This window comes from Emys orbicularis, chromosome 14 (genome assembly GCF_028017835.1).
Source record: "Emys orbicularis isolate rEmyOrb1 chromosome 14, rEmyOrb1.hap1, whole genome shotgun sequence".
In the NCBI taxonomy this organism is placed as follows: domain Eukaryota; kingdom Metazoa; phylum Chordata; order Testudines; family Emydidae; genus Emys; species Emys orbicularis.
Window position 1 is genome coordinate 18,025,143 of NC_088696.1, and position 17,233 is coordinate 18,042,375.

At 42.4% G+C, this 17,233-nt stretch overlaps 1 protein-coding gene across 3 annotated transcripts in view; it reads right to left on the reverse strand.

Moving 5' to 3' along the window:
• The window catches only part of TK2 (thymidine kinase 2), a 28,603-nt gene continuing 11,370 nt past the window's right edge, over positions 1-17,233 (reverse strand). For all 3 annotated transcript variants that reach the window (XM_065416373.1, XM_065416372.1, XM_065416374.1), the window contains 5 exons: positions 16,691-16,764; positions 4,596-4,684; positions 4,076-4,155; positions 2,011-2,091; positions 1-1,554 (listed from right to left, as the gene is read on the reverse strand). In XM_065416373.1, the coding sequence (XP_065272445.1) occupies positions 1,456-1,554; positions 2,011-2,091; positions 4,076-4,155; positions 4,596-4,684; positions 16,691-16,764 (423 nt within the window). In that variant the 3' untranslated portion in view covers positions 1-1,455. The remainder of the gene's footprint in view (positions 1,555-2,010; positions 2,092-4,075; positions 4,156-4,595; positions 4,685-16,690; positions 16,765-17,233) is intronic.

Below are 17,233 nucleotides of genomic sequence, written 5' to 3' on the forward strand. Positions count from 1 at the left end.
TGACGTACACAACAGAATTCTGTATTTGAAAGTTACTATCCTCTGTGTTTCTAACACATTATAGACACTGATCACTGCATATTTAAATTTATGAAAACATCTTAGCTGAGCTAAACACTGAACTAGTTTTAAGACTATACAGTTATGACACATGCCCAGTGAAGTAAATGCTTTTTTTGCTATGTTGTTTTAAGCAGAGGTGTTCCTGGAAGCATTTTTAATTTTGCTGGCACCAGTTCAAACAACCCAAACTTTTATAGAATAAACAAAGAATCATCCCTTCCAATTTAAAGAGAAAATAAAGTGCAAGTAGTCCTAAGACTGCGCCGTTAAAAGTGCCAACATGAGGACAGCACTCGAGAGGGTAAATAATAAGTGATCTATAAAAACACCACAGAGAAGTTTAAGAATTAAAGTGAGAATTTAACTTTCACTAGATGTTCTCTGCTCTCTTCTTGATGTCTGCAGCCAGGAGAAGCTGTGATCAAGATGACCCTATGTACCGCCCCCTCACATGTTCTTAAAAAACTTACACAGGAGGCAAACATCTATTAGAACATAATAAAAAGTTTAAGATATCAAATAATCAGTATCAGAATTATTACCCAATTTCGATGCATAATAAGTAAAATTCTGGCACATGATAGAAAAAGTTTTAGGGACAGATTTTCAAAAGAGAATTTCATTGAGAGGGGCTAGATGCTGAACTCTTCTGAAAATCTGGGCCAGAGAGCCTTAGACCCCAAATTCTTATAAAGCCTGGGTAACTTTATGTACCTGAGTTGTTCCATTTAATTCAATAGGACTATTCAGATGCATAAGTATTTGCAGGATTGGGGCTTGATTCTGATCTCATTTAAATCAGAAATGACTTCAATAAAGCCAATGAAGTTACATTGGTGCAAGTGAGATTAGAATCAGGTCCATAATTAAGAAATGAACTGTTTAGTTTTCCTATTTTAAGTGCAATTAATGATATTTTGTGAAAATGGTGGTTGAGAACAGTAGCATAATTAGTTATTTCATTGAAAATTGTTACAAAATTGGATTGAATTTGCTCACTTACTGACTACATAAGCTTGACTTATTCACAGCCTTCGAATTACATGAGAGGACATATATGGGGCTATTTGGAGTGAATGAAAGCACATTATCATGAGAAAATGCAATATCAGAAAGGTATTTATACAATGCAGAAGTGAAGTAGGGAAATGAGATACAGCAGCTTCCTGTCAGGTAGTCTGAGATCAGTAAAGCTGCACTGGAACTTAAAAGTGCAAGACGCTGAAGGTAAACAGGATATGGCCTGTTTGTGGCCTTTTCCTAGCTAAAGTCATTGACACTTTACAAGACAAAATCTCAACCAAGAGACCACATCATAAAAAGGGTTGGGAATGTTGATCAGAATTCCCCTGATGGACATGTTTTTTAAAGCATGACCATAAAACTGGATTTCTACAGACAGTGTTGTATATTGTACGGGGTTAATATTCGGTCCCGATTTTCTTCATACTTTTCTATCATTTTCTGCATGTCATTATCAGCTGGAATCACCTAGAAAACAAGAAAATGAAAATTAGAACAAGAGGCCCTATAAAAATCTGTATATTCTTTCCAAAAATCATTCATTTTGCTAGCATTTGAAAAGCAAGAAATACTACCACTATGTCCCAAAATGAACTACTCCTAGGCACTTGGTCAATTTGTTTTCAGTGCAGGGTTTGGGATGGGTTTTTACAAGCAATGGGTCAGATTCTGCAAACACTTACAGACAAGCATAAAGTTTACTACTGTAAATAGCCCCTTGGGTGATGAAGTAAGAGTCATTTGCAAGATCAAACTCTAAAGCTGTATCCTATTGAGAGTCATGAACACTTCTTGAAATTTTTCTTCTCCAAATCATATTAGAAAAATAGATTTTGCCTTTACAACTAAGTGACATTTGAGAATTGAAATTTTCTCTGTGTGCGCGTGCGCTTACCTGGTTACAATTGATAAATATATACTTACAAGCACTGGAGAAGGAACTTTAAACAGTGTTTGTTTAATAAGCCACTCCTCATAGAGCTGATGGATAGCTTCTAAATATTCCTATAAAAAGCCATTCAAAACAAATGTTTACAGAGGTGAAACACATACTGTGGTTTCTGTACTTATATTTTTTAAAGTAAACCAAATCAGCTAAGAGGTCAATGACTTCAACCAACTGTGTATAAATAAGAAAGCTACCATCAAACACTTGATACTAAATCCAGGTTTCAGACATGGTTTGACAAATAAGGCAGGTCCTTATTATGCATTGCATTGTGACTACAGAATACAGTGCATCAGAAACTTTCACCCAACATTTCATTTGACTGAAGTCAGATACTTTAAGGCCAAAAGGGATCATTGTGATCATCTAGTCTGACATCCTGTATAGCACAGGCCAGAGAGCTTCTCTAAAATAATTCCTGTGAAGCATTTCTTTTATTCCCCTAGCTCCAGTCTACCATCCAAGCTCCACTAGCACCATCATTCCCATGGGATGCCATCAGGGCCAGCGCAACCCATTAGGCGACCTAGGCAGTCGCCTAGGGCGCTGCGATTTGGGGGGCGGCAATCGCGGCGGTATTTCGGCAGCGGGACCTTCCGCTACCTCTGTGGGGGGCACCATTTTGGGACAGGACCTTCCGCCGCCTAGGGCGGCGGAAAAGCTGGCGGCGTTCCTGGATGCCATTGCCGCTTCATGGCGAATCCACACAGACTGGGCAAGTGGAATCTTTGAATTTCTTCCTACTGGCAATGGCCACAATTTATCACTGGTGTTAGGATTTAACCTATGCTGGATCTAATCCACTGAGTCAATGGGACTGGAGAGCTCTCAGCACCTTGCAGGATCAAGATCTTTGTTTTAATTCCCATGGGAGGAGTCTGACTTAAACCTTACACAGAGATTAATAGACAGAAGAGGAAAGAACAAAAGGGAAAACTGAAATGAACACTGACTTCAGAGCTGTTTTTTATGTGGATAAGTTTTTTCTACATTCCCAGTTGATTTTCTTCAACTTCCACTCACGTCCTTTAAAAGCATTTTTGCTTGTCAGCAGCTATTAGATTTTCATGAAGAGGACTTAACCTTTTTCATTCACTATAGGTTTTTTCCTCAGTAACAGAGAAAGACACTGCAAAGTGCAACACATGATGTCTCTTCAAAGCCAGTGTAGTAAAATAATAGCTAGGGCTTATTCACCTAGGGGACATTTCACATGGCTCAGGATTTAGCTCTTGGCTTTTATCTCACCATATATGTTCAACCTACCCAACTGCTCTTACTAAATCACCTTACAATAGAGACACTTTAATAATAGGCAGCACATTCCTTCTATTACCCCATTTATTTCTGGCTTAGGGATTTATTTAAAAAGACCTGTTTGAGGCAGGGCCTTCACATAAACTATTGTTTAGGAGATGTAGTAATCTAATTGTACAACTTATTTTTATTAGGTTCCTGTATCACTGCGTGCTTGATTTTTCAAACAGTGCCTTCTTTTGGGGCGCAGGCAAACACCTGCAAGGGCATTTTTCAAGCCCAAACACCTCTGCATACAGCTGATGAAGTTTGCACATGTAAATTCTATTGCCCGCATGCACAGGGGCTCATACTCAAGAAGTGCATGCGGAAAAGGAGAGCAGGCGGACACCCTTTGAAAATTTTGGGGAAGAAAAAGAAATTTACCACCATGTTCACTGAATTGTATTGTACTGACCTACCAGAACTGCAAACATGTAGAACTTGAGGTAGTCACTGTCCAAAATTATTTTGATTTTTAAATAAATAAGGATTAACTTGTCTCTACTAGACTATAAAGCTACAATGAACCTTATACACTCTTCCTAATACTAAGTTGCACCCATCAGTGGAAACAGGTGGATTGCATTGTGGCAAGACCCTGACTTTTATTAACTGACTACAGTACAACATTTTTATTTAGAGGGAGAGGAGCTACAGATTAAAAGCTATGAAGATACAAACACATGATGCCCTGAAAGGCATCTTGAGCCTCTGCTCTACTATGATGGAAGATTTCCTTACCATAGCAATGATCTTTTCCTCTTCTCTGCATCTGTTCTTTAATCTCTCATAACAAGTTTCAGGAGAAGTCTGTAGATAAACTGCCATTAACAAAACATTGGAATAGTTATTTTCAGGGGTCAGGTTAGAAAGCAACGTAGAGCAGAAATCTCCTCCACAACCAACAGAAAAGCAATCTGTGGTAGGCATTTCTGACATGGATATCAGCCACAAACGTCCACAGTGGCTCCACTGCTGGTCAATCTATCAGACACCAGTGGATTTGCTCTCGGAGGAAGGTAGCCACCTCCAAACGTCATTGATATATATAGATGAAGTATGGCAATGTAACAACAGCACCAAATGTTCCAAAGGCATGACTACTGTTTAACGTGTACACTAGAAGGTATTTCTTATGTCACAGAAATTTAGGACACAGGAAATAGAAATAAGAAAACATTTTTTCTCCTTTTTCTTAATACAATACATAAAAAATACTCAATTTAAAAAGGGACCAGTGTCAAAGAAGAACATGTTTTACCTATCAAATCAACTGAAACATCAGTGTTCTTCGTGATCCATTCAAACCATTCAGTTAGCACTACGTAATCCACTTCTGGCATTCTCCCACTGCAACGATCAATAAGAAAATGATTTTTTATTACCTCTTTTACTACAAAATCATACAGTGTACAAGAGGGCCTGATTCTGATCTCTCAAATGATTTGCACCAGTATACCTTTGACCTCACTAGAATTACTCCCGATTTACACCAGCATAAGTGAACTCAAGACCCATAATGCCTCTAGTCATACAGAAATATCGTTCATGGGTCAGACATATGAAAAACGTTTAAAAATGAAATACTGGCTAATATAACCCTCAGTTTTAACAGTTTTTGTAACACAAATTAGTATTTTATGCTATTTCACAAAAACACAGTTACTTGGTGAACTAAGTAGGAAAATGTTACAACATCAATATCTATACTGTAGATACAGTAAATTAGCATCAATTATATTTCTAACATTTTTCACAGTGGGACTGTTATGAATGTATTTAAACTGTTGCACGCCATGCTGCCATGAACATTTGATTGACTAAACAACATCGACAATTTGTTACAGTTGCCAAAAGAAAGAGCAAGAATAATGGCATAATGTAAATTACACTTTACTTTCCATGTGAGAAGTATTTATTAGGATAGGGGATTATTGAAATATTCAGGAAGGTTAATTTGAGTTCTGCATTCCATCATATAGAATAAGCAATATTATAGACAACTATCCCAAAATGATCCCCTGTGGGTCCGGGGACAGAATAGGCCTACTGCTCCTCCTGCATGTCATAAGAGGCAACTAAAAGGGGGCTGCCTGGAGGGATGGGCTCTGCCAGGTTAGAAATTTGCCCAAGACACACCATATGATGAGCAATTCAACCATGTCCATACCGCATTGGTCGCAACCAGGGTTAATAATGACCACGCCATCCGTCTCCCACCAGGGCGGACGTGACAAGTATACTACTGGTGTAACCCCAACAAAGAAAATCCATGGAAGAGATGATATCACTATAGTCACATGGAATGGAAGGACACAGACAAACAGGGAGGTTGAAAAAACTCACATACGAAATGGAACAATACACCTGGCACCTCCTAGAAATCTCTGAGTTCAGATGGAAGAACTTTGGAGAGGCACTAACGGAAGAAGGCCATGTACTTTATTACAGTGGAGAGGACAAACATGTCAACGACGTAGGATTTCTAGTGCATAAAGATATCAAGAATTCAGTATTAGAATGCCGCAATATCCAGCAGGCTTATTTCCATCCATCTAAAGGCAGTACTGTTTAATGTCACAGTGGTACAAGCCTACGCCTCTACAACAGACTATGACAATGAGCAAATTGAAGATTTTTACAATCAGCTCCAAGACATCGTTGATAAGGTACACAAGAAAGATATCCTGATTGTACAGGGAGATTGGAATGCTAAAGTGAGTACTGACGCACAGGCAGATTGGCAAATTTATTGTGGCCCTTTCTGTAATGCGGTAACCAATGAGAGAGGATTGAGACTTCTGGAGTTTTCCAGCTATAACTATCTGGTTCTTGCAAACACATTAGGAGCACATAAAGCATCCAGACAATCAATGTGGCATGCACCTGATGGTCTACATCACAGCCAGATTGACTACATCGTGGTGCAAAACTGATTTTGTTCTGGGATTAACAGAGCTAAAACAAGGAGCTTCACCGGTACTGATGTTGAAAGTGATCACGACCTTGTAATGCTAAACTTTTGGCTGCGGCTAAAGAAAATCGTCAGGCCAAAGTTCACCAGAACCAAGTTTGACTTAGAAAGACTCAGAGACTGAAACATTGCAGTCATTTCAAGCAATGATTGACGGAAAATTTGCCCCACTGTTTGCTCTAGAGAAAGACGTAGAAACAATGACGAACAATTTCATGAGGCAGCAATGGACATCCTTGGGAAACACCGTAAGAAGACAAAACTCTGGGTCGCAAATGAAATACTACAAATGTGTGACATTAGAAGAAAACTCAAGAGAGACAAGAACAGCACTAAGGGAGCTGATAAATACAGAGCGATTGGCAGAAAGACCAAGAAAGGAATGAAGGTGGCCAAGGAGATATGGATTGAAAAACAATGCTCTAAAATTGAAGAGTGTATCAATAATAAAAATAGCAAACAAGCCTTCCAGGTTGTAAAAGATCTGATGAAGGAAAGATGGACCAAAGCTAACGCAATTCAAGACAAAGAAGGGAATAGTCTTACAGAAGAAAGGGACATCATCAATAGGTGGACAAACTACTGCTCTGATCTATACAACCACCAGACAAATGGAGATCTTAGTGTTATAGACCGACCAGATTCAACAGAGGAGGATGACTTTCCAATACAGCGTGAAGAAGTGGAGCCAGCTGTGAAATCACTCAAGAATGGAAAGGCTACAGGTATTGACAACATCCCAGCCGAACTGATGAAATTTGGAGGAGAAATAGTAATAGATGCACTCAACAAGATCTGCAACAAGATCTGGCAAACCGGTAAGTGGCCCTTCACATGGACACAGTCACTAATCATCACTCTACCAAAGAAAGGCAACCTGCAATTGTGTCAAAATTACCAGACCATAAGCTTAATTAGCCATCCCAGCAAAGTGATGTTGAAAGTCATATTGAACACATTGAAGCCACAAGCGGAGAATATCATCGCTGAAGAACAGGCTGGCTTTCGTGCTGAAAGAAGTACCACAGAACAGATTTTCAACCTTCGTGTTCTATGTGAGAAGTACTTACAACACCAGCAGGACATCTACCACGTCTTTGTTGACTTCAAGAAGGTGTTTGACAGAGTATGACACAAAGCTCTCTGTGCAACCATGACGAAGTAAAATGTTGGTCGTAAGCTTATTCCTTACCATTAAACAACTGTATGCCAAGGCCAGCAGTGCAGTTCTCATCAATGGCACAATAGGAGAGTGGTTTTGCACCACTGTTGGGAGTCCGGCAAGGCTGCCTTCTTTCGCGCACACTGTTCAACATCTACTTGGAGCGCATAATGACTGATGCCCTAGAAGATCACATATGCACAGTCAGCACAGGGGAGCGAACTATCTCAAATTTTCAGTTCACTGATGACACTGACGGCCTGGCAGGCAGCAAAGATGAACTTGCCAACCTTGTGAAATGATTGGATGAAACCTCCACAAAATACGACATGGAAATCAGTGCAGAGAAAACCAAGCTGATGACAAATAAACAAGACGGAATTAGCTCACATATCACTGTCAGTGGACAAGAACTGGAGACAGTAAAACAGCTCAAGTATTTGGGGGCAATCATCACTGATGAAGGATCAAAGGCAGAAATTCTGGCAAGAACTGCGCAAACAACTGCAGCAGTAGCAAAGCTAAAGCCAATCTGGAGGAATAAGAACATCTTCCTGGAACCCAAACTGAAACTGCTGCACACATTGGTCATCTCCATTTTTCTGTATGTGTGTGAGACATGAACCCTTACGGCAAAACTTGAATGGAAAAATACAGGTAGTAGAGATGAGATACTTCCGTAAAATCCTGGGCATCTCCTACTTTGACCACGTCACTAATGAAGAGATCCGCAACATCATCACCCAATGCGCTAGGTCATATGAAGACCATGAAGAAGCGCAAGCTGAAGTGGTACGGCCATATAACATGATCATCTGGCCTATCCAAGATCATCCTCCAAGGGACAGTACAGGGGAAGAGAAGAAGAGGTAGAGAGAAGAAGAGATGGACTGACAACATAAAAGAGTGGACAGGAATGGACTTCGCGGAGACTCAAGCACTGACACACAATCGTCAGGGGTGGAGACAATTGGCTGATTGCTCATCGATGATGGTGCCCCAACGACCAATGCGGTTATGGGAGTGATGATGGTGATGATCCCAAAATGATCATCTTGATAAGAACAAATAGTAAAATATTAAACATGTAAATGAGTACAAGAAGTACTGATGTGTAGAACTCCTAGTAGACCTATGACCATTTGCAGCTTTCAGATGAGTTTAAAAGAGACAGACTTCTCTGCCATTCTTTTGGCAACATGTTTGGGTCGTCACCAGGGTGGAGACAGCAGCATATAAAGATATTTGCAATATCTATATTGGAGTTAAGAAAGAAAAAGAGCAAAAGCTTGCAGAAATTATACTACCCCCATTCCTTGTCTGCCATCCAAATTAACAGCTTGCCTCCACAATTTGGAGAAAGACAAAGGGAAGCGTAACAATTCATTGTGAACAAACAACTGTTGTTTTTCAAATACCCGTAACTAGCAAATGTTTTTCCGTGTCACCATCCATAATGATTTTATATTTTAACTGCACAAGCCAAAGGAAAAACAAACAAACCAAGGTTGATTCTGCCACTTTTCCCCCAAGACATATGAGAAAAGGAGGAATGGCAAGGCTGAATAGAAATGGAAGTACAAAACAAAAACAACAACAAAACCCAGAATTAAATATATACTGCAATTGGGAGCCAATCCTGAAAACCTCTCATGTGCAGGCAGTCTGTGCTTATGTGAGTAGTGCCACTGAAATCAATGGGAATACTTTGCATGAGCATCTGGAACAGGCTCATGGAAAATAAAGGTCATGTGTAAGAATCAAAGCAGAAGTCCCTCTATCTCAACTGAAATCTTGCTGACGAGGACATGACTCTTCCAAAGTAAAAGTTCTCATTGCCAAGTTTATATAGGAATGGGAGCAACTTCCTAACCCAACTACTAATCTGATTTCAAATGGAAAAATTAACTTAATTATGATTTAGTCATAAAAATCATACACATTCAAATGCATATGTCTAAAATTGCTAAAAACCAAATACATGCTTCTATTTCAATACTAAATATAGAGTTGTAATAATGATAAGAATGCAGAATCATTTGCATTTCTGTGGTGGCTTTCATCATAGAATCTCATGGCAAATGCAAATGAATGGAGCCTTGCAACATCCCTGTAAATATTCTTCATTTTTTTGCTGACAGGAGTGCTGAAGCACCGAGAGTTAAAGTGACTTTGAAAGCCCACACCTGGAGTCAATGGCACCACTGGGAACAGCACCCGGAATTTTTTATCTCCCAGTCCCTTGCTCTAACAATGAGAAAAGGAAGGAAGTATGTTTAGATTAGAGATATGGACCTCCGCTTGCTCCATGGCTTTGAGTCAGGAACTCATACTATACCCTGTTTCTATAAGCAAAGTCTAACCCAGGGGTCGGCAACGTTCGGCACATCGCTCGCCCGCGCCGCTTCCCGCCGCTCCCATTGGCCCGGGACGGCGAACCGCAGCCAGTGGGGGCCGCGATCGGCCGAACCTGCCGCGTCAGCAGGTAAATAAAACTGGCCCGGCCCGCCAGGGTGCTTACCCTGGCGAGCCGCGTGCCAAACGTTGCCGACCCCTGGTCTAACCTCTGTTCTTATACAGAATGCCTATCCACTTCTGAGCAGCCTGGATCTTTATTTCAAAACATTCAAGGTCCCCTTTTTTAACACAGTTTTTAACAAAAATGCACGTTTCTTGTAATTGATAGCAAACCCCTTAAATAAATATCCCCTTGCACTGATATTAAACTAAGACTCCTCTTCTGCCATCCAGTTTTTATACTAGGTAAACAATCTTTGCTGGAAAGGTTAGTTGAATAGCTTGGATCTGGACCTCTCAGTAAAATTCCAGCAGCCTGAACCTGAAGATGTCACTCCAGTTGGTCTGGTTTTTTGGAAGCTCATTACAGATTCTGTTGATATACCATTGGCAACTACTGTTGGATTCCCTTTATGGCCCTTGGTCGGTTTACTTACGACAGCTGATTTATGACTTGCCTAGGGATAAGGATCTGACCTGAATATGAGAATCCCCTAGGGAGTAGCTAAAGGCAGAAGAAATTGTTCCTTTGGCTCCCACTTGGAAAATGAGGTATACTTCTTTATGAAGACTATTAGTTAAGTAAATGGTTACACTCCAGACCAGTTAAGATGGAGCTTTACAAATTCCAAAAGTTCAATGATTTTCTTTAATCTCACTAACTCTCATACAGAGGTTGAAAGGACCCCCATTAACTGAAACTACAGCATAACTCATCAATGCAGATAAAGAACAAGGGCCAACTTCCAATCACGTACCCCACACTGCATTATTGAAAAGCAATTTGTTTTATACCTTCAGGCAACCAATGAAAGTAGCCATACTGCTAACAACACACAGCTCAAGCTCTCCATTAAACGATCTAGAATTGTGCTAAAAGCTTCCACAGCAAGGACTTCATTCTAGCTAGTACAATAATGTATATATCTCAGTGCAACACGCAGGTCATGACTCTCAGAGCTAATCAATACAGAATAACCCTCAGAACTCTCTCTTCCAGGATATCTAGTGCAGGGGTCGACAACCTTTCAGAAGTGGTGTGCCGAGTCTTCATTTATTCACTCTAATTTAAGGTTTTGTGTGCCAGTAATACATTTTAATGTTTTTAGAAGGTCTCTTTCTATGTCTATAATATATAACTAAACTATTGTTGTATGTAAAGTAAATAACGTTTTTAAAATGTTTAAGAAGCTTCATTTAAAATTAAATTAAAATGCAGAGCCCCCCGGACCAGTGGCCAGGAACCGGGCAGTGAGAGTGCCACTGAAAATCAGCTCAGGTGTCGCCTTTGGCACGCATGCCATAGGTTGCCTACCCCTGATTTAGTGTATCGCTTATTGTTTATCTACTGAACATGAGTCGGAATTCTGCTTCACATCTCTGGCTAATGCCACTGCACCAAAAAATGAGTTCACATGCCACACAAGATGGGACAAGGAGAATGGACAAACCACTGGTCTTAAAAGCATTAAAATAAATGAAAGTCTTAGAACAAAAACAAAAATCTTCTCTGCATCGTTGTGCAGTGTGCTATGCAGCAGTTAGCTACCACCCTCCACTAGAAGAGGCTGCATTTCCAGATTGCGGTGAGCTATACAGTAACTGAGGATCTTTCTGGATGAAAAGGTGCTATCTAATAAACGTAAGATATTGTCATTATATCTTTGTAGAATGGGTCTTCAAGAAGTAATTTAGTTACTCCCTGGGAAGGAATTAACAGAGAACAAGGTTCCAGGAAGAAATAAAGACAGAATATACAGTACAGACCCGTTTACGCACGAATCCACTTAACACACGGTAGCGCCATGCCTCCCAGTGCTACCTATTTAACATGCAAGACTCGTTAGCATGCGGTACAGGAACTTGCTATGTAGGGCTACAGATCTGCTCACTAACTCACTGACATAGAAAACGACAGGAAGTGCGGAGCGGAAACATGTTGTACATCTTTACCGCCGACAGGGGTGGGGTGGGGGGGTGGGGCAGCAACGTTAAAGCGCTGCCGCAGCAAAGGACCCTGTAGCGTTTTAAGGTCCCTGCCCCTTTTGCCCCGCCTTGGCCGCCGACGGGCGGGGGGGGGGCAGCAAAGGGAGCAGCTGCCCCAAGGCCGGCAATTTAAAAGGGCCCGGGGCTCCGGACACCGCTACCGCCGCAGCGGTGTCCAGAGCCCCGGGCCCTTTAAATCGCCACAGGAACCCCGGGCGGCACAGACCAGGCAGTCTGGAAGGGGAATGCTGACCCCCTAGCCCCACCCCTTCCGCCTGAGCCCCCGCCCCTTCCAGAGACCAGAGCGGCCCCCACCCCGTACCGGTAAGTGTCCTGAGTTACTTTCACTCCTGTGTAGTAATAATAATGGTTTTATTTGATTACACATTTGAATTTATATTCTTGCAAAGCACCGTTAACAGATAGGCCTGCAGTATTTGGGACGCTGTGAATACGTATGTAATCCTAGATAATTATACATGTATATATAGATATTTTAAGGTATTTCAGCATGGCCCTCTTAACCCGCGGTCCTGTAACACACGGTTGTGACGGCTTGACTCCCGACATCCGCGCATAAACGGGTCTGTACTGTACTTCAATATCACACCAGTACACCAGGTTCACCAGTGCAAGAACAGTCTCTCTTCACACGCATGCTCACATGCCACTAAACTCTCAGCATTATGAAGTGACAGTCCTTGGGCTACCCAAGCCTGCGAGCCACCTTGTTACCCCTGCCTCCAGTGAGAGGGAGTCTTCCTTGTGGTAGCTGGGTGGCAGCTCACAGACACCATCAGCCCTTCAGCCACTCAAGCACTGCTCTCTGGGCTTATGCCAGCCCTAACTTCCCCTTGCAAGTTAACAGCTCCACCGCAATCCCAGAGTCCCTTTGAATTGTTCTCCCATGACATCCAGTCCCTGACACTGGCTATTCGCACAATTTCCAGATCCCCTGCACACAAAGGTGCAGTCGACCCTATTTTACTGGTTCTTCCTTAAACCACCACCCCTATTACCCACACAGCACTTATAATAAAACAAAAGGAGGTTTACTTAAGGAAGAATAAAGATTTAACTAGAACCAAGAGTGTGGTGGAAACAGGTGATTACAGTACAAAATAAAATCATGGGCCGTGAACCTGGGCCTACACTTATCAATAGTTACCTTTCCTATCTAATCAAGTAGATTTCCCACCCCCCAAGTTCAGTCTATTGCAGAGCTGGCTGGTTTCTCAATAACCGGGATCCAAATCGTTCATGAAAGCCCCCCCCTCCGCCAGGGGGTCTCCTCGTTCAATGCATCCAGAATGGCTTTTCTACACTCTGGGATTCTGAAAACAGTGTTTTGTTTCATACACAGCCGGGATGAAACTCTGTCTAGTGTAAAGTTCCTTTTTCACCTCTGAGAGGTTTGGATTGTTTGATTGCCTAGGGAGGTTGTGGAATCTCCATCGTTAGACAAACACGTGACAGGAATGGTCTAGATCGGGTGGGCAAACTTTTTGGCCCGAGGGCCACATCTGGGTGGGGATATTGTATGCAGGGCCATGAATGTAGGGCTGGGGCAAGGGGTTGGGGTGCAGAGTACGGGAGGGGGCTCAGAGCAGGGGGTTGGGGTGCAGGAGGGGTGCGGCAGGGGAGTGGGGTGCAGGCTCCGGCCCAGCGCCACTTACCTGGAGCAGCTCCAAGGTGGCAGCAGCGCACAGTGGAGCTAAGGCAGGCTCCCTGCCTGCCCTGGCACCGCGCCGCTCCCGGAAGTGGCCAGCATGTCCGGCAGTGGCTCCTGGGGGTGGGGTGGACTGGGGCAGGCTAGGCTGCTCCGCCGCGCACTGCCCTCGCCTGCGGGTACCACCCCCAAAGCTCCCATTGGCCACGGTTCCCCATTCCTGGCCAATGGGAGTTGCGGGGGGCGGTGCCTGCAGGCAAGGGCAGTGCACAGAGCCCTCTGCCCCCCTCCCTTCTCCCAGGGGCTGCAGGGACATGGTGCCGGCCGCTCCCGGGAGTGGCGTGGGGCCAGGGCAGGCAGGGAGCCTGCCTTAGCCCCACTGCGCCATGGGGTTGGCAATCCCGCGGGCCGATTGAAAGCCCTGATGGGCCAGATCCAGCCCGTAGTTTGACCTCCCCTGGTCTAGATAACACTTAGTCCTGCCATAAGTGCAGGGGACTGGACTAGATGACCTCTCGAGGTCCCTTCCAGTCCTATGATTCTATGGTGCCGCTGATGGTTTTGCATGGATAGTTTTGGGAGGGAGCAAGGCTGGTCAATTGAGATTTTCATCACCTTGCCAGCTGATTAGGGATTGCTTGAACGAGCCATCCCTGAGGCCCATCATGTCTTGGTGTTTAATTTCTACTCCAGGTCCATAAAGCATACTTTCAGTATAAACACACTGGTTTTTAAATATTACCTGTGCATACATCTCGCAATGATTATGAGTCTTGACAAGTTATGACCTTTTTGCAGACACCTCACATGATAGCCCTTTTGGATAAATACCTTGCAAAATATGTGTTCGGTGTAAGGAGTTTGTCAGGTCTGAGGTGAGAGTGGTTTATTAAGACAGAGACCTCTCGGCAAAGAGTCCCCTTTTGTCACACATGTAAATAAAGAATGCCTATAGAATTAATATTCCCCATGTCTCAGAACCATAACAGTAGCAATACCTATTTAGTGTGGGGAAGATTTTCAAGGTAATGATGGCAGTTATGTGTCTAACTCCCACTGATGCCTCTGAAAATCTCCTCTTATCAAGACCCAGAATAAGCAATATGATTGCCATGCAAACTTGGTAAGTAACATACCTATGTCAGGTCAATGCATAGCTTTATTTTCTTGATATTTGTAGGGAAGAAACTATTTTGTGGTAGCAATTTCAGTGCAACTACTGCACATCTCAGATGGTTTAAAATCATCAGGGCTTTGGTTTCATGCCTCAGGCTTATCCCCCTCTGAAGTGTTTTATAATCTTGCCTCAGTGAGGGGGGAGGGACTAAATGACCTCTTAAGGCCAGCCCTATAATTCTAGGATTCTACAAGAAAACAGAAATACACATCTTGGTGCATCTTAGAGTTGCAGACTAGTTACACTGGCTATGTAATACAAAAATTTCCTTAGTCATAATCACATATGCACTAAGCAATAAGATTGCCTGTGGTTACAACATGCCCCATTTTAGGAGATCCAAAGTAGGTCCTAAACTACATATAACGTCATCTATTAACTGTCAAACCACATCTATTAATTATAAAAGACCAATCACTTTTTGTCCCTCTACCTCACCTGTCATGTCTCCTTTTTCATATTCTATGAGTTCATTTCCCAAACACCTAAATATCCATTCACAGACTCTGACTCTTGTTTGTTTAATTTGCAACCAATTTTGCAGTTTGTTGTAATGAGGCACAAAGTAAATACCTGATCCCCAACACTAAAAAAGATACAAAAACAGAAATGCCAAGAGCCATAGCTGCCTGTAGAAAATACGTTACAAAGTCAAGAAATAAGTCATTGCACGTTATACTTAGCCTTTTAGCAGTAGGCAAGATTTTCAATTCTTATGACACAAGCATTTGGTCCAATATGAAAAAAGCAAATCAATAGCTTAAAAGAAAGAAAAAGAACTAAGTATAGTCTTCCGAATACAGACTATGATAAACAGTGACTCTTACTATTTTCCACTGTTTTTACATGCCTTACATCTTAGCTTAGCACTTATGTAAACATTCAAAGTAACTCAGTAACAAACACAATTGAAGAGCTTGTGTAGCATGGATGCCATCTTGTGGATCTACTGGCAAGCAGCTGTTTTCCCCACAGATTTGGGCAAGAAACATTTTTCCTATAACCAGTCTGAGGTTTCACAAATTATAACCCATTACAGATTGTTTCAAATATATTAAAAAGCCAGCATAGAATCATAGAATTGGAAGGGACCTCAAGAGGTCATAGTCCCCTGCACTCAAGGAAGGACTAAGTATTATCTAGACCAGGGGGGGCAAACTTATTGCCCTGAGGGCCACATCAGGGTTGCAAAACTGTATGGAGGGCTGTGTAGGGAAGGCTGTGCCTCCCCAAACAGCCTGGCCCCCGCCCCCTATCTGCCCCCTCCCACTTCCGGCCCCCCTCAGAACCCCCAACCCATCCAACCCCCCCTGCTCCTTGTCCCCTAACCACCACCCTGGGACCCCACCCTCTATTTAACCCCCCCCGCTCTCTGTCCCCTGACTGCCCCGACCCCTATCCACATCCTCGCCCCGACAGGCCCCCCGGGACTCCCACGCCTATCCAACCCCCTCATTCCCCGTCCCCTGACCGCCCCCGCCCCATCCAACTGCCCCCTGCTCCCTGTTCCCTAACTCTACCCCTCTCCAGACCCTGGCCAAATCTAGTTTGTGTAATTAACGTACATTGTATCTACTTAATTTCCCTGTTCCAATTGCCTATAGTTTTATTCTTCGTGTCCTGTCCTAAATTGTAGTGTATCTTTCTGAATACTACTAAACATCTATTTTGTTTCAGCCAAAAGAAGATTGGATTGAATGTGTATGTGTGTGTTTGTATATATACGGCAGCATTGACTGAGTAAGGAACCACTAGCTCTCTAATACACTTCTACAAGTTTCATGGATTCTTGAAATGCAAATTATCATAGAAAACTAAGATGATCAGTTTATTTAAAAAACGACGCTAAAGTAGTAAACCATGTACTGTACCTTCGATATAAGTTTTCTACAAAAATGTGTTTTGCACTGTGAATTGACCTCTCCATCATTCTTAGCGGGGAAATCTACAAGATAAAAACAACAGCCATTCACTAGTTTTACATTTTCCAATGTTCTTAGTTTCTTTCACCCCCTAATGCTGCATAGCATGTCCTTTTACCTCCATTTTTTATTAATCTTCTTCATGGTCACTACATTATTAAACTCCTACTAAACTATGCTGATTGTAACACAGACTAATTGTTTGGGCAGAGAGAAAAAATTACTCTTACTCAGGAAACATTTCTGACAGGTTTCAGAGTGGTAGCAGTTTTAGTCTGTATCAGCAAAAAGAACGAGGAGTACTTGTGGCACCTGAGAGACTAACAAATTTATTTGGGCACAAGCTTCCATGGGCTAAAACCCACATTATGTATATAAACCTGGGATTCCAGAACCAGGAGTTTCCTGACACACTAGACTTATGGAAGATGTCTGAAAGCTAACTGCAGGAGCACCAAACCCACCAATACCAAGAAGTTAATCACTAGATAC